We start from the raw sequence: 21,994 nt of genomic DNA on the forward strand, positions 1-21,994 counted from the left end.
GGGCATGGGACCACATACATCAAAATGTAGAAGAGCTAGAGGCTCACCCATGCACGTAATGCCAGATTTTTTATGAGAGCAATGTGTCTACCTGCCATAAAGACAATGATCATAAGAATCAAAACATTTATAATCAAAAGGTGGAAGATATTGCAAACAAGTGAGCATTTTCATTTCCTCTAAGGACATGTGATTTAAATGAAATTTTTAGAATTAACTATTCTAAAATGTCATTTCATTCCTTATCCTTGCCCAAAAAATTAATTGTCCCAATCCATAATTAAAATGGCTAGGACTTTTTGACTTCCAAGTGATTGTGAGTATTAATTAGCCCTTGAACTGACAGTAATTAATTGATTAATGCGTAGATTGTATTGCACCACTCACACTTAATGACTAATTAAATATCCTAGGCCCAAATTGACACCAGGCACCACCTAGCCTTCTCTACAACTTTTGCCTTCGACACCCATAGACATATTGGGATTCATGGCCCATCATTGTGACTTAATGACTTAGATATCACACATGCACCTCATACATGCACATTGAAATAATGTTTAAGCTAAATGCTAAGAAAAACATTAAAAGTTCATATCCCTTGATAGACTTAGAAACATTGAGAAACAAGGATACTCTTTAGATGCCTTGTGCGGAAGAAGAGGCGAGACTACTTAGTGAAAGCAAAGGTAGAGATATACTAATTATTTTTGGGATGGGATAGCAAGAGTGCATGGAAGGTATTTCATGAGAGAGAGCCCCCCATACAGATTATAGCAGCGGATGCTTGGCTTGACTATGGGAGACAACTATATGATGTGCTTGGACAACCACCCATGCAGCCCCCACATGCCCATAGGCCAACATAGTGGTCTTTCTTCACCTAGAAAGTGGTTTGAGATGTGATTTATAGATTACAAAATGGGAGGACAGAGAATGAGGATGGCCTAGTGATAGAATATTTCTCACTCTTATGACATTTTAGCACCCATAGAATGGAGTAGTATGTGAGGGGTTTCCTAGGAGCTGGTCTGATAATACTATAAGAGCGGTGATCCTCTAATCCCTAGGAATTATAATCACCACTCTTTAAGAGTGGCAATCCTCTAACTCCTAGGGATTTTAAAACCATCATGATCAGCCATATGTTGGTTAAGATATATGGTCTATATTGGAGCATAAGCTTAGTGAGTGGGCTGAGCTAAAGTACAAGAGAGCACAAGGACAGGCAGGTTTTAGATGTGGATATTGCACAGTAGATCATATCATTGCATTGAGAGCCATTATCGAGGAGGATCAAGCTCAAGACCCATAAGATCTACTATTGCTTTGTGGATCTACAAAGCATTTGATACATTTCCTGGTACATGCATCATTTAGAGGTTGTAGGATGTTGGAGTACCAGATGCCATATAATGATATATTTATGCACTATATGAGATAGTAATAGACCATGTATAGGCACTAGGGGGATGTCAAAGAGGATTGATAGTACCATATGCGTGAAACAAGGATGCCCACTTTCATCCACATTGTTTGGACTAGATATAGGTGAACTGTCTGATTACATTGATCAAGGAGCTGAAGCTAATTTACTAGGGGGCTGATACCAGTATTATTGTATGCAGATGACATTTTTCTTATTTTGGATTGATTGGAGCGATTGAATGCCAACAAGAAGATCTACACACCTTTTATAGGGACAAAGACTTCACAATGGAGCTTGGGAAGACAAAATCCATGGTCTTCAACACTCGAGCAGCATGATGACTAGATCCATTTACTGATTCACATTTGGAGGAAATATAGTGGAGCACGTAAGGGAGTATGTTTATCTAGGAATCGCCTTCTCTTGCCCAGAATTTTCACTAAGAGGGGCAACGAAGGCCCATTTGGCATGAGGTTATGCAACACTAAGGGCACTTGAGAGTCAATATGCTCACATACAATTCCACGATTCTTGTGTCAAACTATGGTGGTTTGACATCCTAGTCACATTTACACTACTATGTGGAGCAAAGGTATGGGGCTACAGCTTGTAACCAAGTACTTGAGTCCACTTATTAACTAGACTAGAGCAAATAGAGACATATCACATTGTTAGAGCAACACGGGGGTTAGTGCTTGTAGTCATGGAAGGCACTCTTTAGAGGAGTGACTTTTTTTCACAAACTTTGGAACCTCCCACACTAGAGACTCAAGATTGGCATTGAGTTCATCTAGATAGTTAGTAGTTGAGGGTAAGAAGGATTATTGGTTTTCACATATAACTATTTGGATTAGCCTACATGGCTTAGACATTGACCACCTTCTACCCTTCGACTACAGTCTTAATTGCGGTGCACTTTCTCTCAGCCAATTAGAGTTGAACCAAATGATCAGAGCTTTGTGTGTGAATGAATGAGAATACAATCCCTAAGGTACTAACTACCACACCCATTAATGGGTCTTTCCATGGGGAGGAAACCCTTCTCCAACTAGAAGGTAAAAAGTGCTTGCGAGATAAGGGAGTATTCATACCAAAACTTAGGAGGAATGTGATAAGTGTAAGAACCCCCCCTCGAGTGAATGATGTGAACATATATAGGGAGTTTGTGGATGAATTCCCAAACGGTATCAAGCCGATAGCCTTGTGAAAGGCTTCGAACTTCTCTCTAAAGAGAGCTTTCGTAAACACATCACCAAGTTATTCTATGTAGGGACATAAACCAAGTTAATCTTCCTTGCATGGAGCCTCTCTCTAACATAATGATAATGCACCTTAATGTGCTTAGTGTGAGCATGAAAAACTGGATTCCTCGCAACTGCCATGGCACTCTCACTATCAGTATAGATAGGAGTGGGTGATTGGTATCCCACACTAAGATGGACCAAAAGGTGTCTAAGCCATACACATTCCAATGTAGCTGTAAATGCTGCCCTATATTTAGCTTCACAATTAGATATGGCCATTGTAGACTACTTGCTCAACTAAGAAATGCATGAATCACCAAGCATCAAAAAATCACTACTAGTGGACACGCTTGTGTCAAAACAACTAGCCCAATCGCTCTTTGTAAATGCATGCAAGCAAAGAGGAGTACCTTTAGGATAGAAAAGGCCCAATATTTGAGTGCCTTTGAGATAACGAAAGACATGTTTAACTACTTGCCAATGTTTAGTACTAGGCTTTTGCATAAAGCATGCAGTTTGAGAGACCCCAAACGAGCGCTCAGCACCGTCACGTCGTAAGGTTCTACCCCCCCGCTCCATCTGATCGCGCCCGCCCCCCACTTTTGATCGTGCCCCTCGCTTCGCTTGATTGCACCCCCCTTGATCGCGGGCCGTGTCCTCCCCCCCGTCTATCCGCCCTGCTTGACCGTTTTACCCCTCGCCTGGACGTTTTTTCCCCGCGTGTCCACCCACACGACCATATCCCCCCCCCCCCCCCCCCCCCCCCCCCGCGGCCCGCTTGGCCGTTTCCCCCTGCCTGTCCACCCAGGTGTGATTGCCCCCTCCACCTCGACATCTCGCTGCCCCCTCGGCCCCCCCCACCTGCCCGGCCATTCCCCCCTGCCTATCCGCCCAGGCAAAGCTCCCCCCCCCCCCCCCCGGGCCATTAATCCCCCCCACCCTCCAGTTGCTTGCTCTATCTGCAGCAACTCCCTTCCCTCAGGTAGCACCATGACGTGATCTGTAGTTCTCTCAGAAGGAACGAGCAATGGAAACCTCTGGTCAGATGCCGACGCACTCAGGGAGTGCCCCCCAGTCAAACACCTTGCACGTAGTCCTCTCTGAGGAGCAACTCTTAGCTGTTCGAGCTAAGAAGATGGAGCTAATGGAAATAACAATTTATGGTCAGGTAGTAGGACATTCCCCAGCCAGGGCCCAGCTTCGGGACTGGCTTCACTCCACGGTGCACATTGGCACAACGCAGATCGTGGAGGCGGTCCTATTGGGCGAAGGGATCTTCATGGTCCGGCTCAATTCGGCAGACGCAGTTCGTGAGTTACTCGCCAGTTCACCATATGCGTCCACAAAGGGGGTTATATACACGGTCCCTTGGTACAGTGGCTTTACTGTGGAGGCGTTTGCACTTCATAATAGGTTTCTTCGGCACTTGGTCACCCTTCTTTTCCCCATCTTGACGATTGAGTATCGCCAATTGGTGGAAGACTTTGCATGGCTCTTGGGCATTGTCCTTTTTGCATCCTTCGCGGATGTAGTGACAACAGCAGGAGTCCCAAAGGTACAGGTGGCAGTGAAAGAGGTCAAGAATATCCTATAGTTCCTAGAGATTGAGGCAGGCAGGCACTCCTTTAGGTAGCAGGTCATTGTGACTGGGCAACAGGGCAGTGCCTGCGCTGCCATGACTTTGGGCATCAGGCAGTAGTTTGTACGCATTTCGGAGCCACGGTGGCTCCGCCGACAAGCCCATAGGTGGACACTGACCGCTTCACACGGGTCCAGAGACGACAGAGAGGGCGATGGCAGGGGGAACGCAGCCAACTCCTCAGACCCAGCCTTGTCAGCAGGGTGCAGACGGGCGAGCGATGCCCCCTCGACAGAGACTCCACAGCCTCTGTTGAGAACCCTTCACCCTTCACCTGCAGTTTGCGTTTTTGCATTTATGCGTTTCGCGTTTAGGGTTTGTAGCCCCAAAAAAGGGTGCCATCCTAGACTGACAGTGCCTATTTATAGGCCACTCTCTCATTCATTCCTCACGGCTGATTCATTCAGTCCGTCACCTCTTCTCCCCCCGCCAACCCTACTGTCTTGCTGGTACGTCATCTTTTGACATGGTATCAGAGCTGGATCTGCTCAAACAGCGGCAAAGATCCTCCACTATAGTGAAGGCAAAGACCGATGGCGGCTCGGCATCCACTTCTCTTCTTCCTCCGCTACATCAACAATCTTGTTTTTGCAGGTTTCAGGTGTTTGAGCTTGCTGCCCACAACTCGTTCGCCGAGGACATCTTAGTCGAAGCTGGCCATTGCTGTCTCCATCAGTTGGTGCCTGATTTCCAGCCCTCTTCACGCAATTTGGAGCTGATTCCAGCCTGCTGTTTCTGTGCAGACCTGCTGCCATATAGCCTGTTACGCCATCACAGTCTTGCTGCCTGCGTTTTTAGTCTTTCTCTCTCCTGCAGGCTAGCATATTTATATACAGAGGACATGGGTCAGCCCTGCACAGCCACTGCCATCGAAGATGGCACATTATTATACACAGTTCTTGAGCATATCAGAGCAGGGATTCATAGAGATTCCGAGATATATGCAGATCTATATGCCACATCGATTGAGAGTTCTTATTGGACAGCTCAGGGTATCATCACATCAGCTTATGATTAAGAGTGGCAGATCCAGTGGCATCCCACAGGAGGAGAGGATATGCCCCCTTTGCAGATCAGAGGTGGAGAGTGAGGAGCATTTTGTTCTCAGATGCCCGACATGCTCAGAGTTGAGATCTAGATACACATTGAGCAGCTCACTTCAGGGATGTATGACTGATATGGATCAGAGATCATTTGGCCGTTTTCTGGGAGAGGCATGGCACATCAGAGAGCAGAGCACACAGCGGGTCCCACTCAGAGAGGGGCCCACCCAGACGACTATTACACAGTTCTTTCAGACAGACAGAGTGAGAGCTACTGTACCAGCCTCCAGCCAGACCTCCGGGCTCACACTACAGCAGGTTGAGGACCAGCGTACCCGACGCCGCACGAGGATCTGTGGATTTCGGACCCCACAGCCCACCGACAGGAGATCCGGAGGATTCTTGATCTACATCGACAGCAGACTGAGATCCGACGACACTCGACACATTGGATCTCAGATCTCCAGCTTGCTCTTTCTCCACCGCCGATGTACCACATCCTGCATCCAGGAGGGATCACCTGCTATTAGCGACTTCGACGACTGCTACTACATCCCAGGATAGTATATCTCCCTGCATCTGTTACATATACATATCGCACCACTTTATCACTGCCGACAGTTGTTCCCCTATCACAGCCGACATTTGTTCCCCTTTTGTAGCCATTATCTGGAGTACCAGAGCTACATACGCACATACACATACACGACACTTATCACACTCACAGCATCGTATTTTCAGTCTCCAGTTTTTAGCTTTTCATTCAGCACTTTTATTTTGGATAGCTGGACCTCATCAGTTGTATCACAGTTTGTCTCATAGGCCAGTTTTGGTCTTTAGAAGACGTTAATATAACTTTCTTTCTTTCTTTCTTTCTCTCCAGCAAGCTGTCTTGCCTGCGTTTTTAGTCTTTCTCTCTCCTCACCTACGTTTTTCTACTGGTTGCAACCTCTTACTGCTGGTCGCATCCTCCTCCCACTGGCAGCTCACTTCCAGCCCTTCCACTACCCTCCCACCCCTTGAGGCGGACATTGCGGTTCGTGCTTCACACTGCCCTCACATCCCTTGAGGCGGACATTGCAGTTCGTGGTTCATGGTGGCTGACCTCTTTCTTCTTTAGCAAGGCACACTAGTATCCATGGCTTCTTTACCAACAGATGACTAGACTACTAGGTGCTTCTACTATGGCATCACCGGATACACCACCGATGATTGCCAACTTCGACCTTTACTCCCCACCCCCCCGGAGTATATGTGTCTTCGACCAGCCACTCCTTGTGCCACCTCTCCTTTCTGGGCCACAGAGATCGTTCTACATCGGCTATTAGAGTACTATGCTCAAGGCAATAAGATGCATCCAATGCACACTAAGTCCTTTCGAGCACATGGAGGATCGATTGGTGCTACGATCTCCTGGAGATCGTTGCAATGCCAGTGGCAGTCTTCTCCCACTTATTTTCAGGTATAGTGGCTTCCACGACCTATGGATGTGTAGTCCGCTCCATCGAGAGACAATGATTGTTTGATACCATCTCCTCGTTAGTCTGCTCCTTTGAGAGACAGTGGGTGCTCTACTCCTTCCTCTTCTTCGGCTACCTAGCTCTCCCCACTGAGAGTTAGCGAGACTGTTGCCCACCTCTTGCTCATTCTGAGCCCCAACCTTCCCCACCCTTTGCTCATCCTGAGCCTCCTTCTTCCCCATCCTCGACTATTCAGGTTCGAGAGGCTACCTCTGGGAGCTCTTCAGCAAGACCAGCGGCACTTCCTTCGTCATTAGACCTTTCAGAGTTTATGATCCATGAGTTTTTGGATTTCCTATCTACTTTAGAGGGGGATTCAGAGGGGGATGTTATTTCTTTGCCCTCAGAGGGGGCATCTACTTCTTCTTTGACTTCAGCAGGGGCCCCTCCGCTTCTGACCTCAGAGGGGGAATCTACTCCACATGAAGTTTTTCACCCATCCTCTACTTTCTTGGGGTGGCTGTCTTCGACCACTCATCTCTTCTACTGATACCCAGGATCTTCATGCACCACCTAAATCGGGACCTTGGAGGTTCAGCCACGACTTGGTGACGAGGCCTTCGTATTCCTTCCACCATGGATGCATGGAGCTAGTGGCTTCTCTCCCGAGGTTGAGTTTCGGGTTCTCTAGCTCACTCTGTCTACTGTTCTTTACTGTAGGTTTCCTTTCCGGTAGAAATCTTGGATCTTAGGGATCCTCTACATCTTCTTTCTCCTCTTTTCTTCTTGCCTTGGCCACTTGGTCAGCATAGAGCCAGCTCCGGAGATCGAGTACAGGCATATCCTTATGGTTCTCGGCACCACACAAAGTCCGACATTCCTCCTATGCATTGCATGTTTTCATCATCTTTGTACTAGGGCGCTTGGGCAAGTGAACAATTTTCCCACGAGGGACACTCTCCCAGTGGCACCTGCTGCATGAGCATTCTTTAGCATGTAGCATTGCATCTCCACCTCACTGTTCTCTTATTCCCCTTTTTGGACCTGAGAGGGGATGTTGAGAAATCCTTCACCCTTCAGTTTGCGTTTTTGCGTTTTTGCGTTTTGCATTTAGGATTTGCAGCCCCAAAAAGGGGCGCCATCCTAGACTGATTGTGCCTATTTATAGGCCACTCTCTCATTCATTCCTCACAGTTGATTCATTCAGTCCGTCATCTCTTCTCCCCGCCAACCCTACTGTCTCGTTGGTACGCCATCTTTTGATAGCCTCCCCCTGTCCGTCCCACCCGGTAGGACCGCAGCCCCCCATATCCTCCACCCGCACCACAGAATCCCTCGCTTGAGTTTCCACAGTCCCCTCACCCATCCCCCTCCCCCCCCTTCCCCACACCTGCCATGCATCTCCATCCATCCCACCATCCCTTGATCCTCTTCCCTCCCACCACCTCCCGTACCAAGCACCCCCCCTGATCCGCACCTAGTTCAGGTGATCCCCCCCCAGGCCCCCCCCCCCGCCCCCCCCCCCCCCCACACAGGAGGTGATGAGCCACACACATTTACCTTCCCCGTGCACTAGCAGTCTTCCCCCTCCGACACAGCTACTAGCTCATCTGCCCTTGCCACTCGTCACACCTTCCGGAGAGAGGCACAACTGTTGCCACAACCCATGGTCCTACCTGAGAGTTGCGCAGCGCGGAGAGTTCCCACTACCTCTAGAGGTGGGGATCTTCGTGGTTCGTAAGTCAAGGAGGGGCAAGGTCCATCTACTACCATCATCGGATGGACCAAACTATGCCTTTTTTCTTTAGTCTTCTTACTCAGGGGAGTGGACGACTACACAGATTGAGGATTTGAAGAGTCAGGTGGCGGATCACATCTCCCAGTGGATGGGAGATGAAGGATTAGCACTGTTTGCACAGTAGTGGCCTGGCTGTATGATGGACATTAACTGGTGGGCTGGTACCGAGGTCCCACACTTGATCATTATCTTTCGAGGCCCTCCACAGTGGAGAGCTCCGAGGGACGTGATCGAGTGGCCCCTGGCACAGGCGGCCCGTTTCTACCAGTGTACAGAGTCGTGACTCTCAGCATGGCTGATAGATGCATTGATAGTATCACTTGGAGTATCTATCACCCCTACGGTTCGCGGCCAAGGGCCACCATGGGGGACTGGAGTTCACCGTCGAGATTGGCAGCAAAGCGTACTTGCATGCCTCACAGTTTCTTCTTCTCATCAGCAACATCCACACCAAACAGATACCTGTTCGGTCAATCACAGGTTTCCCCATGAGCTTACACCTTGCATCCTGGAATGTGAAGTCTCCACTACAGTGGGGCACACGGTTCCAGGAAGTTGATTATTCGGCAGGATTTGCAGCCTACCCTTGCCGAACGGATCGACATCTTGCTTCTGCAGGAGCACAAGCTCACCCCCGCCCAGGCCTAGCGGGTTGGAAAGGTACTTCTGGGCAGCTCGCACACTTACTGGGAGCACGCCATAGGTGCCCATGGCAGGATGGAGGGGTATGCACCTCTATTGGCCTGAATCTCACCTCCTGTGTACAAGACCACGAGATGATAATGGCAGGAAGGGTTCTATGGATTAGATTGGATATTGGGGACTCGTGCATCGGAGTCCTCAATGTCTATGCCCCTAGGGAGGCCAGGGCACGCAGGAGGTTCTGGGTGGAGATCGCAGATGGACTCTCAGAGGTGGACTCCTGGATCGTTGGAGGAGATTTCAACAACCTGGAGGCTTTGGAGGACTAGCAGGACAGAGGTAGAAACTACCAGGGCATGGCCAGGGAGGAGCAGGAGGCATGGGAGGTCTTTTTGCTTGCAGTCGGAGCACGTGATGCTTGGAGAGACCCTACCTTCCTTAGGAGGTAGAGGTCGTCGGACTTCTCTTGGGGATACACGCAGCTAGGTGGAGTCCTGTTGGAGCGGTTGGACAGGTTTTATGTGGGAGAGTGGGGAGGCTCTCATGGAGGCCAGATTGAGCAGTTGATAGGCACCACGTTGTCCGATCATTGCCCGGTTCTCCTAATGCTTCACCCCCCAGCATCCGCCTAGATACACGATCCTATCGGATCTCTGACTCGATCTATAGGAGGGAGGAGGTGACGAGACAGATAGAGCAAATTTGGACCAGAGAGTGGGATAGGAGGGACTGGGTAGCAGAGGAGGTTGCAGAGGTCCTAGCTAAGTCGAGCAGAATTTTCCAAGAGGCAGCCATACAGGCCAAGCAGCAGTGCTAGGAGGAGGAGAGAGCACTCCGACGAGACCTGGCAGCCATGCAGAGGTTATTATAGGAGGCACCAGGGGATCTTATCCTCCACGCATAGGAGGTACGTGCTCGAGTAGCCATTGCTGGCCTAGAGGACAGGTGCTCGGAGTTCTCATTCCGAACCTCAGCAGCCTTTTGGGCGTGGAAGGGGGACACAATGTGTAGGGAGTTCTTCTAGGTGCACCAGCCTCACACCGCAGGAGAACAAATACGCAGCCTTTCGAGATTAGTATGGGAGGACTGAGTCTAGCCCAGACGAGGTGATGGAGATTGCCACCGACTATTACACGTGCCTTTTTTAGTAGGATATAGCTTCAGCTAGAGGACAAGGATGTAGACAGTAGGTATGGGATCACATCCCGTCCCTCGTCATAGAGGAGATGGGATGCTCCCTCCTAGCTACCTTCATAGAGAAGGGACTAGTGGAGGCTTTGCATACACAGGATGGGCAGAAATGCCCGGGGGAGGATGGCCTCTCTAAGGCCTTCTTCACTACCTACTGGGAAGTGGTGAAGGACCCCCTATTGATGGCCTTCCAGGAGATTTTCTCTTCAGGACAGATGCCAAGGAGTCTCTCGGCAGGCTTTATCAATCTCCTCCTCAAAGGGGGAGACCGGTTGGAGCTTTTCTAGTGGAGAGCGATCACCTTATTGTTAGTGGCCTATAAGACACTGGCAAAGATGATTGGTAGGCGACTACGCCCCATGCTTCCAAACATCATCCATGACACACAGACAGGCTTTGTCCAAGATAGGAGCATCCTTGACAATGTATTCACCTTCTTTGAGGCGACAGAGTGGGCTCAGCACAGTGGGCAGAGACTGACTGTACTACTCTAGGATTTTGAGAAAGCTTTTGACAAGATAGATAGGGATTTCCTAGAAGGAACCATGGTGAAGTTGGGATTCCCCTAGGTTTGGATTCGCGGAGTCTCCGCCCTTTACAAATCGGCCACCAATAGGGTTCTCATAGGGCGAAGGCGAGGGGAAGAGTTTTGGCTAGAGAGATCGGTCCGGGAGGGCTGCCCCCTGGCCCCATACCTGTTTCTACTATTTGCAGAGGCGATGTCTTACTTCCTCAAGTCACGTGTGAGCGGATTACGCGGCCTTTGACTTTCAGTGAGAGAGGAGACTGAGTTGTTAGACTTGGAGTATGTAGATGATATAGCTCTCTATATAGAGGATGATGAGTTGATGCTGGAGAGAGTGAGGCTGGCTCTTGATGTGTTCTGTTTTGCAGCGGGAGCAAAAATCAATCGGCGAAAGTTGGTTGGTTTTCTCACAGACGTGGACTCTAGTATGGAGTGGGGCGTGCACTTGGGATTTAGATGGGTGAGCAGAGGACCAGACCATCCGGTACCTAGGGTTCTAGGTCGGACTTGACATCATTCCTGCCTAACAGTTTCTTCCTGTCCTTGATTCTATTTGAAGGAAACTGACCTACTGGAGCATGGCTCGCCTCTCACTAGCCGGCCAAGCCCTGGTGGTTAATGAGGTCCTCCTAGTGACGGCATGGTATATCACGTCGTGTTGGTACTTCTCCTCATCTTGCATAGTGCAGCTTTGCCACCTAGTGCGGAATTTCCTTTGATTAGGGTCGGATGGTTCCTAGGGATTCTAGGGCCAAGGTGGCATGGGCAACCATCATACGGCATCGGCCAGAGGGAGGGCTTGGGATCATAGACCCAGAGTATCAGAGTATGGCCCTCTTGGGCAAGCTAGTTGTCCGCAGTCTCACACCAGGCGGGCAGACTTGGAACGTCTTATTGCAGGAGGGCCTTCAGGACTGTAGACCGAGGCTTGGCGGTGAGTGGAGGCACTCCTTGAGATGGATCTTCCGGTTAGCCCAGATCATCACCCCCCCCCCCCCCCCAGAGATCACCTTTTCTATGCAACTTACTGTGCGTTTGGCAGGGCCTACGTAAGGCCCTAATCTAGAGTCCCCCAGGCTGCCAGGAGGAGATAGACCGTCAGTCGATGATCTCGAACCCCTTGGTCAAAGATCGAGAAGGGACAGATAGGTGAGCGCCTCCACATCCAGTGGGCTATTTGGGAGGCTGGCCCGGCTCGTACCATCAGAACATGGTGGGAGGTATACAGGATGGCGGACGAGGAGGTGGTGTAGCGAGTATCAAGCTGCTAGAGAGGAGTGGAGGTGAGGAGAAGGAAGATAGATGCAGCAATACCTCTGGAGTGGCTTGCTCCCTCGATACGAGAGCCGATAGAGCTCGGGGAGGTATGGACAGCTAGATTTTCACTAGCATGCATCCCCTACAGGTGGCAAGTAGAGTGGGCGGTGCCCCACAGGGGACTTTTTTCGACGTTTAGGAGGGGGGACGTCTGACCCTTGATAGAGGGTAGCAGGATGAGGGGATTGCCGCCCTTTCGTGGTGGAGGATTCGGGTGGTGGGCCTTCAGGGGAAGACATGGTGACTTGACCCCTATGTTTTTTGGAGGAGCTGAGGGAGTGGCACCTTTGGATTTGGGAGGGCAGACCACTTGATGAGCTGGAGTGGGATCCAGGAGAGTGGCTATGGCCGGCTTTTGCAGTCACCAAGAAGCCACCTAGGTTCCTAGAGTACACTGCTAGGATTGGTAGACACGTACTGATGTAGGACGATATGGATTGGGCGCTGTCATGTAGCAGGCAGTGGGCGGAGCACAGTATCACGGAGCCTTTCCGACGGGCCTTCTGGCGCCGCCTATGGGATAGTTGGAGGCCGAGGAGGGTGTCATATTTCTTATGGCTAGTGGCACATGGAGGCTTGGCGGTGGGAAGTTGACTTGCCCAGATGCAGAAGGAGGGAGGTTGTAAGCGTTGCACAGAGCAGCCTCTGGAAATCCCAAAGCACTGGCTGTGGTCATGTGAGAAGGCATAGCTTGTGTGGAGAGGAGCATGCCATATCCTTCGCCGTATAGGACCCGACCTTGGATGTATGTCATGGGGAGTTTTCTATTGGTAGGCAGTCAGCTAGGGCCGTCACCTTTTGTATGAGGCCGGGATGTAGGACACGATATTCATTATCGAGGGAGGATCGTGCGCAGTGGTCGTTTTGGAGGCTCTACCCATCCGCCAGGTATTGGAGCCCACTACAGACCTCTCGGAGGTATGGGAGATCATAGGGAGTCTTACAGGATGGCATATTTGGAAGGCGCTGTGTTAGGGGGCTTTCGGTGGAGAGAGACTTTTAGCACAGGCGACCCTAGCAGAGCTTTGGACCTCCATCATCCACTCCCTCCGCGGCGGATGGGGTGCAAGGCGAGTCTAGGGCTCGCCAAGAGCTCGGAGGTCACTTCATGTGCACTTGGGGCGGCCAGGATCTGTTTTTTGTGATGCAGGCAGGCAGCCCCATTTGGCGATTCCCCCCCTCCTTCTCCGCCCCGCCCCCCCATGGCTTCTTGCTCCCATCCCCCCTAGACTGCCTTGATAGGCTTGTATACATGATGCATTTGTGACTTTGCATCAGCTCTAGCTAGTTTGTTGAGCATGAGCACTCCGCTGTAATCAAATTTTTTTGAGTAATATAATCAGCCACATTTAACTTGGAAAAAAAAGAGAGACCCTAAACTAAATAAACGATCGACAACCTACTGATAAAGAGAAGTATCAAAAGGTTCTCGTGCATCGTGAAGTATAAACATGTGGCTTGTCTCAACGGGAGTGGAGATAGGATTGCAATCTTGCATTTGAAAATACCCAAGAAGTTGTCCAATGTACTTAGACTGTTGCAAAATAATGTGCCCCTCAAATACAGTAAAATGTGTGCCAAGATAGTAGTGCAAGTGGCCAAGATTTGTCACATCAAAAGTATGCTATAATTCAACTTTTAAAGCTGAAATATGTCCAATGAGGTCTAGTCAACATCACATCATCCACATAGAGAATGAGAATCAAGAGGCTATCCCCATCTTTGCGGGTATAAAGTGTGCTCCTACTGTGTGAATTATTGAAGCCAAGAGCAACCAAGTATGCATGTATCTTCTCATACCGTGCCCTAGGTACTTGCTTGAACCATTGAGGGCCTTACGCAAGCGGCACACTTTGCTTTCTAACGCTTTCTGAACAAGATAAACCTCTGCATGAATATCACCATTCATAAAAGCAGTCTTCACATCCAACTAATACACATGCCAATCATAATGAGCAGCCAAAGCAATGATATTGCAAATGGTGGTCATACGTGAAGTGGATGCAAACATCTTATCATAGTCAATCCCATGCTGTTGGGCATACCCTTTGGCAACAAGACGTGCCTTGTAGCGACAATACTACCATCAGATCTATGTTTTAATTTGTAAACCCACTAAATGCCTATGAAACGCTTGCGAATAGGCAAGCCACATAACTCCCATGTCCCATTTTTATCAATTGAGTTCAACTCTAATTGCATAGCTGCTATCCAATGTTTGTTTTGTAAAGCATCATGTAAAGAAATGGGTTCTTCATTGCATGCAGTAGCTACAAGTGCCTACACAACCAATTTACCCTATGCATGGTGTGAGTGGCTGCTCTTGTTGTACCGGAAAGAGGAACGGGCTGTTTGCTGTGCTGCAATGTATTTAAGAGTCATCTAGGAACAATTTTAGCTTCCTGAATAGCAGCCCTCTCATCAGCCACTTCATAATCAGAAATGCCTTGATCAACGGGCTGAAAATCCGGCTGCTTTTTAGTACATGTTTGCTACTGATTTTGCTGCTGTCAATCCTCAATAGGTTGGTGAAATTGACCAAAATCAGGTTCATTTTACTGAAAAAAAGGCAACAAATTGTCAAGCGTGTCCATAGGCCCCACATTGGGCTGATTTTTGCACTCCATGAAGGGCTGACCAGGATGTTTAGCGAATATCACATCTCTACTAACAAAAATCTTGTTGGGAGAGGGTTGGTACAAGAAATACCCTTTACTTTACCAATAAAGATGAATTTGACAGCTGTGTCTTCCAATTTATGTCTTCGTGGTTGTGACACAAAAGCATATGGTTCAAAAAATTGAAGGTATCGATGAAGAATTTTCAGCTAAAAGGGATCCAATGTGTGCAAATGTTGATGTAGAAGGTATACTTGGCCTCAATGTTGGTGAATTTGGGGAAATCTCAAAAAAGCCTCAAATTTATTGGTGAAAATTGGTGAAATTGAAGCTCGAATGTGAAAAGCCCCAAATTTTAACATAGGACCAAGCAATTTTTGAGCAATATGGGTGAAAGTGAACATCCTTGTTTCACTCCTATGGTACTGTCAATCCTCTTTGACAGCCCCCCAGGTGCTCGTACATGACTTGTCACTACCTCATATAATGCATAGACACCCCATTGTAGACCCTCTGGTACTCCAATATCCTGCAATCTTTGCATGATGCGCGTACGAGGCATTGTATCAAAAGCTTTGCAAAAGTCTACAAAGTAACAATAGATCCTCTTGTCTCGGGCTCGACCCTCCTTAGTAATGGCTCTAAGTGTGAGAATATGGTTCAGCGTGGTATATCCTCGTCTGAAACCTGCCTCTCCTTGTGCTCTCTTGCCTTGCATTTCAGCCCACTCATTGAGTTCATGCCCCAATATAGATCCATATATCTTGGCCAAAGAATGACCTATCATGATAGTCTTGTAGATGAAGGGGTCACCACTTTTAAATAGCGGAATTATAGTATTGCCTGACCAACTCATAGGGAAACCTTCACATATTGCTCTATTGAACATATGTGCTAATATGGGTGCTAATATGTCACAAGCATATGAGAAATGTTCTGCTACTAGTCCATCCTTAGAGAGAGAGAGAGAGAGAGAGAGAGAGAGAGAGAGAGAGTCAACACTTAAGTCTAGATTCATTTAGAGAGATATATCATATCAACCATAATTCCTGAAATTATAGGCAGGTGGGAGAGGCGGGAGTCGAGAGGCGGGCCTGGCAGTCAGGCGGCCACGTAGTCGAGAGAGGCGCAAGAGTCAGGGGTTAGGCAAGCAAGATTGCTGGAATGGCCAATCCAAACAGGGAACAGCCAAGGAATGGGTGGGAACGGGATATGGAACGGGCCGGAACGTTTTGCCAGTGTTTCTTGGGCTTGGACTTCCCGGAACGTGTTAATTTGTTCCTACGTGCCGGAACGGGTGTTCCCTATTTCTATGCCACATTCTATACATACAACTCTAGATGTACATTGCAGCTTTCTATAGTCTCCACCATAGTTCCTTAAACACTACTAGTGTTAGATTAGGATTTCTCTTTCATTCTACTGACGAGATGACATTTAAACATGCATATGCTCTAGCCTTGTCTCATTGTACACTTATTTTTAGCATTGCTCATAGGCCACTTATTTTACTTTAACTTTTATCACCACTTTACTAATGAGATGACATTAGTCATGGATGTACTTTTACTTTTACTATTATGTCCACTTTACTGATGAGATGATGTTAGCCATGGATGTACTTTGGATTGTCCCATAGGCCACATTGGCATTATGTAGATGTTCATATATCTCTTTCTTTTTTTGAAAAAATCTTTCATATATCTTTCATACATTGGCATTATGTAGACGTTCATATATCTTTCTTTATAAGAAAGAATCTTCCAATCCTTAACTCATGTTTTTTAAAATTATGGGGGTTGCAACTGAAACAGAGTTCATGTTTAAACTTTAACCAAGAGAGCATATGTTGTTGAATATGAAATCACATTATTTGTTTATACATGTATGGGCAGGTCAATACACACACAAATCCTCGGCCAATTTTGCTAACTAGACCTGGAGAAAGTTTAGGCAATATACAAAATCGTGTTGGTGGAGATCAATGTTTGAGGTTAGCTTTGAAAATTTCTATATTTCCTACCTGGAATCTTTATCTCAAACAAATTTAGCTTCTTTTTGCAGAGATTATATTGTTAGTTTGTATTCCAAAATGAACATGCGGCTTGATCATAGAGTTCATTTTGAACAACTCACAATGATTATTAGAATGAAAAGTCATAGAATTCATTTTGGATGACCCAAAATGAACACTGGAAGAAAAACAGTTAATGGTTTTGTTTTAGACTTCTTATTTCATTACAACGTGAATTACGTCTAATATAATAAAACAAAGGTATTAAGCAAAGAGAAAAATGTTTAAAGCACCACTTCCCTTCATTGCTATCTTGTTCTCTCTTTTCTGTGCCCTTTTACCTCAAAACTACCCTACATACCATTATCTGGCTGTAGTATAGATGGGCATCTGCTTCTACCCTCCCCTCTCTCTCCAACCATCACTATCATATCCGTATTACCTTCACAATCTTGAGTCTACCACCAGTTGGCTCTCCTTGTCCATAAAAGAAGATACTGCTAAACACTTGTGCTTTCTACAAACAAAGCATAGATCGAGGATGCATGAGTGCACTAATACTTGTAGAATCTCTCATGCGATAGGAGTGAGAATGAAACAAAGGGGGAAGAGTCCCATACATGTAAGGGGCGAAAAAGGGTTTCTACCTTGCATCCTTGTAATAGGAGCCATCATCTCACCCTTACAAGATGTAAGAGGTTGCAACTATGCAAGAGGTTTTAAGGTTGAGGAAATGAGACCCTTAGAGGGTGCTAAAGAAAGAAACTAGTGTACACTCATTTTCTGGCCATATCGACTCAAAAGGCTAGGGTTTCCGAACTCCATGGGAGAGCTAGCCAAGCAAGAGGGCCCTAGGAAGCCCTGTGGGCATGCAGGGGGGTAGGTCTATAGATAGAAAGATATATTAATATCTGCAAAAGGCCAATGTGTCTTACGATAAAAAAACCAATACATCTATATCCAATGTCATCTCATCACAGTAAAGCTAAAGTGAAGTAACATGAAATAAATGTATCCTAATATGAGGCTATGATCTACTAAAATCAAAATGAATCTAAAAACTGAAGACTATATCTATATATATGTGATATCTACATAGAGTGGTCCATCTCTTAGAATCTCCATCTTGAAATGGTCCAGGGCCGCTCCGCTAATGTGTTGAGGGGTGAGTCTCTTGTGTCTCACAATAATGGTTCTGATTTGATTATGGTATGGGCATCTTAGATGTTGGCTAGGTGGTTGGGGTCGTTGTGCTCTGCAAAGTGCAATGGCCGAGTCTAGTGTGACTCCGTGACATGATGTAGATGCGGTCTGAATAGATGAGGCTGGATTTGATAAGCTAGTGGTACCTGTGGAATCAGACCTATGAAAGAAGTTTGTCATTGGCCTCTATTTGGGTCCTTTGGGTGGGGTGGTCTCCTATCTCGTAACAATGTTGTGCAGTGCCTCTGGAGCTCCAAGAGGAAAAGCCCTAAGCATCTCTGGTCCTCATACTCCATGACACACTGAAGAGGACTGAAGCCATCACAGAAGAGATAGTGGTATCTCCCTCATATACCATAGTAGACTGTGCATCTACATATGTAGTGTTCCTCCATCTTTTGCCCTCAACTACAGAGCTGACACATCCTCTCCTCTGCTGTAATATCCATCCATTTGCGTGTCTCTAACTACAACTAGTGGGAGGGGGTACGTATCTGTCCAGTAGCAGCTCTCATACCATGGGAGAGGTGTGTCCATTTACTATGGTCGAACAATGAATCCATCCTCCAAGAGGTAGAAAATGGTCCCTGTAATGCTCTGTCCTGGATCCTAGAGGGAGGCATGGCTAGATTCAAGTTCTCCTTGTTTCCACTCTCAAAATGTCAGCTCTAATGTTTAAACTCAGCTCAAGTTGGGTAAGGGGGAGTTTAGGGCAATCAAAACTAAAGTCAAATGGGGGAAGCTGATTGATGTCTAGGCCATGTAGGCTCATCCATGTTATCATCTGTGAGTACCAACAGTCTTTCTCCCTTTCCTGTGCTAACTTTTTGGAGGAGGCCAATGCCAATCTAGAGTATCTATGACATGGGAGCTCCCATATCTTGTGTATGAATGTCACTGTTGTGAAGAGTGCCTCTACAACAATGGGTGTTGCCCCTAGCTCTTCTCGGATGATAGGGTGTGGTGTAGAGGCCTTAATCTTGATCCTATCTGATGTCATCATTATTAGTGTTCTCTCTATCAAGCCAAACTAGAGTCTGAGATGTATCAACTCTTTTTGAGCACAGATAGTAAGAAGGCATGGAGGAAATTTCATGGTAGACAACCCCTAATTCAGTTGACATCACCTACAGTATGGCATGAACATGCCAGTGTGTTGTATGATGTTCCATCACAAGAGCAGATTCCCTATCCATCAAACTCTAGGCCAACACAGTGTGGATTCTTTATGGAAAAATGGTGAGGTATGCCATTTGGAGGTTGAAGAATGGGAGAGCACATGATCAAGATGGCCTTGTGGCAAAACATTTTGCACATGCATGTTATGCCTTGCCCCTATCTTGTGAAATATCTTCAATAGAGCTGTATTTGAGGGGTTTCCAGCAAGTTGGTGTGACCACACAATAGTGTCAATTTTTAAGAGCCGAGATCCATTGGTCGCTAACAACTACCGCACTATTATGATTGGCCATATGCTAGCAAAGATATATGCCTCTATTGTGAAGCATGAGTTGAGTTGGTGGGCTGAAACAAATGGGATACAGTCTGCAAGACAAGCTGGCTTCCGCCAAGGATACAATACATTAGACCATATATTCACACTGAGGGCCTCAATCACGAAGGCAAAAAATCTATTGTTGTTTCGTGGATTTCCGCAAAGCTTTTGATAGGGTACCATGTGCAAGACTCATGCAGAGGTTGCAAACCATTGGGATCCCAAAGGATATGCAATGGTGTATTTATAGATTGTAAGACACAGTGACAAGTAGAGTATGAGTGCCTGGAGGCACAACAGACTCAGTGTCTAGTATGGTTGGTGTGAAGCAAGGCTGTCCACTCTCTCCTTTGTTGTTTGGATTGTACATTGAGGAGATTTCAGATTACATACAAAGATGGGGTGGTATGGGAGCCAGCTTAGTTGGAATATTGATACCAATTCTATTATATGCAGACGTTATTGGGCTATAGTGACATTTGGATGCATTGCATGTGTTTTGTGAAGAGAAAAGCTTCAAGGTTAATCTTGGAAAGACTAAAATTATGGTCTTTAACACCTTGCAGCTTGGGTGACACGTTCAGAGCATCACTTTATGTATGATGGTCAATGTGTGCAAATGGTTAGACAATATGTATACCTTGGGGTCGCTTTCAAAGGGCCATGGTTTTCATGGAAGGGGACTTCAAAGGCTAGGCTTGCACATGCATATGTAGCTTTGGGCACTCTAGAGCAATAGTGTGCACACATACAGTTCCACGAGCCCCGTATAAAATTGTGGCTCTTTGACGCTTTAGTTATGCCCACACTACTCTATGGAGCAACCATTTGGGACCCAAGCCTTTATCATACTAGATGGGCGCCTCTCTTGGACTGTAACGGACTTGAAGCACAACATTATGATGGTTTGGAATATATGGAGAGACCATTGGTCATGATGATAGCATGCATGATAAGGGCGAAAGCCTCAGTACCACAAGAGATCATCCGAGCAGAATTGGGTGCAGCACCCATGGTAGTGGAGGTACTATTCCAAGCAATCGCCTTCCTCCAGAGGATATGGCAGCTCCCTAAAGACCGATACCCTAGGCTAGCTCTAGAGTCTTCAAGACGGCTTGTAGCAAAGGGAGATAGATAGTGTTGGTGTGCACATATGAGTACTTGGTTGAACTTGCTTGGCATGAATATAGACAGATTGCCACCATTCCATTACAGCCTTGATTGTCTCACTTTGAGTCTTAGCCGTTCATAGTTGAATAGAGTGATTGGAGCAGACATCACTAAAGTGGAGACTGAGAAGACTTGGTCCAAGCCCCCTTTCCCATTAGGCACAAAGATGGCACAGTGCCAATGTCACTTCTTGCAACTTTCCCATGATGGTTTCATAGTGAGGCCGAGATATATGGATGCTCAACTTTCTCACATGCTTCCAGTTGCTATTGGAGAGATCCACACCTCATAACATTAGCTAATGATTGAGACAGGTCGATGCAGCCATGTTGTAGCAAATGAGAGGATGTGCTAGCTTTGTGGATGGGAGTTAGAGATGAAGGAACACTACATTTGTAGATGCATTGTATACTATGATATCCGAGGTTGCTACCTTTGCCTCTTTAAGTAGGGATTTGGACCATTGAGATGGGTGATGGACTATGAGGACTAGAGATGTCTGGGCCTTTTCTTATTGGAGCTCCAACGGTGCAAAGCAACATTGTTACATGATCGGAGGCAACCCCTGCCACATCCACCCCTCCAGATAGTAGTTATAGACTTTTTTAGTATAGCTGACCCCCCGGTCCCTACCACCTTAGACACTACATCTCCGACTGACCGGCGCCATGGAGGGACATTATCAAGTGGCATCACATTAGACAAAGCGACAGCATTATACAGAGCACGACAGCTTCGGATATCTGCTTGGCAACGTGGGCATGCTCATATGTGACACATTCATGTCACGATTGCTTATTACAGACGAAGATTACCACATCGAGTGGGTTGGAGGTAGCTTGCAAAGTCTTGGTGGATTCCATACACTGAGAGGGAGATATTCTATACTCTTTTTAGTTTTTCAGTTTTCCATATTTTTCATTTTCCATTTCAATTTATCATGTAGACCTAGACATAATTCTATTTTCTTCTCTGATGAGAGATGATGATACCAATTATATTAGTTATAGTCTCATAGGCCATTCTGGCCTTCTAGAGACGTTAATAGATCTTTATTGCTTTCTTTCTATACAATCCCAACCATCATAGTGTTCTCTTTGTGGGTCTGTGTGATCTGTGAGTGGGGTCGGTCATCTATGGTATAAGCTGCAACCCCATATTTCAGCTCCGTACAAGAGGGTAGAAGTGACTAAGGTCTCAAACAA

At 46.9% G+C, this 21,994-nt stretch overlaps 1 protein-coding gene across 2 annotated transcripts in view; it reads left to right on the plus strand.

The window, feature by feature from the left end:
* LOC148032847 (6-phosphofructo-2-kinase/fructose-2,6-bisphosphatase-like) overlaps positions 1-21,994 on the plus strand; it is a 184,566-nt gene that overhangs the window by 85,803 nt on the left and 76,769 nt on the right. For both annotated transcript variants that reach the window (XM_087683515.1, XM_087683516.1), the window contains one exon: positions 16,803-16,900. In XM_087683515.1, coding sequence (XP_087539641.1) covers positions 16,803-16,900 — 98 coding nt within the window. The remainder of the gene's footprint in view (positions 1-16,802; positions 16,901-21,994) is intronic.

This window comes from Lygodium microphyllum, chromosome 8 (genome assembly GCF_053477565.2).
Source record: "Lygodium microphyllum isolate KBCC chromosome 8, Lygodium_microphyllum_v1.1.10, whole genome shotgun sequence".
NCBI lineage: Eukaryota > Viridiplantae > Streptophyta > Polypodiopsida > Schizaeales > Lygodiaceae > Lygodium > Lygodium microphyllum.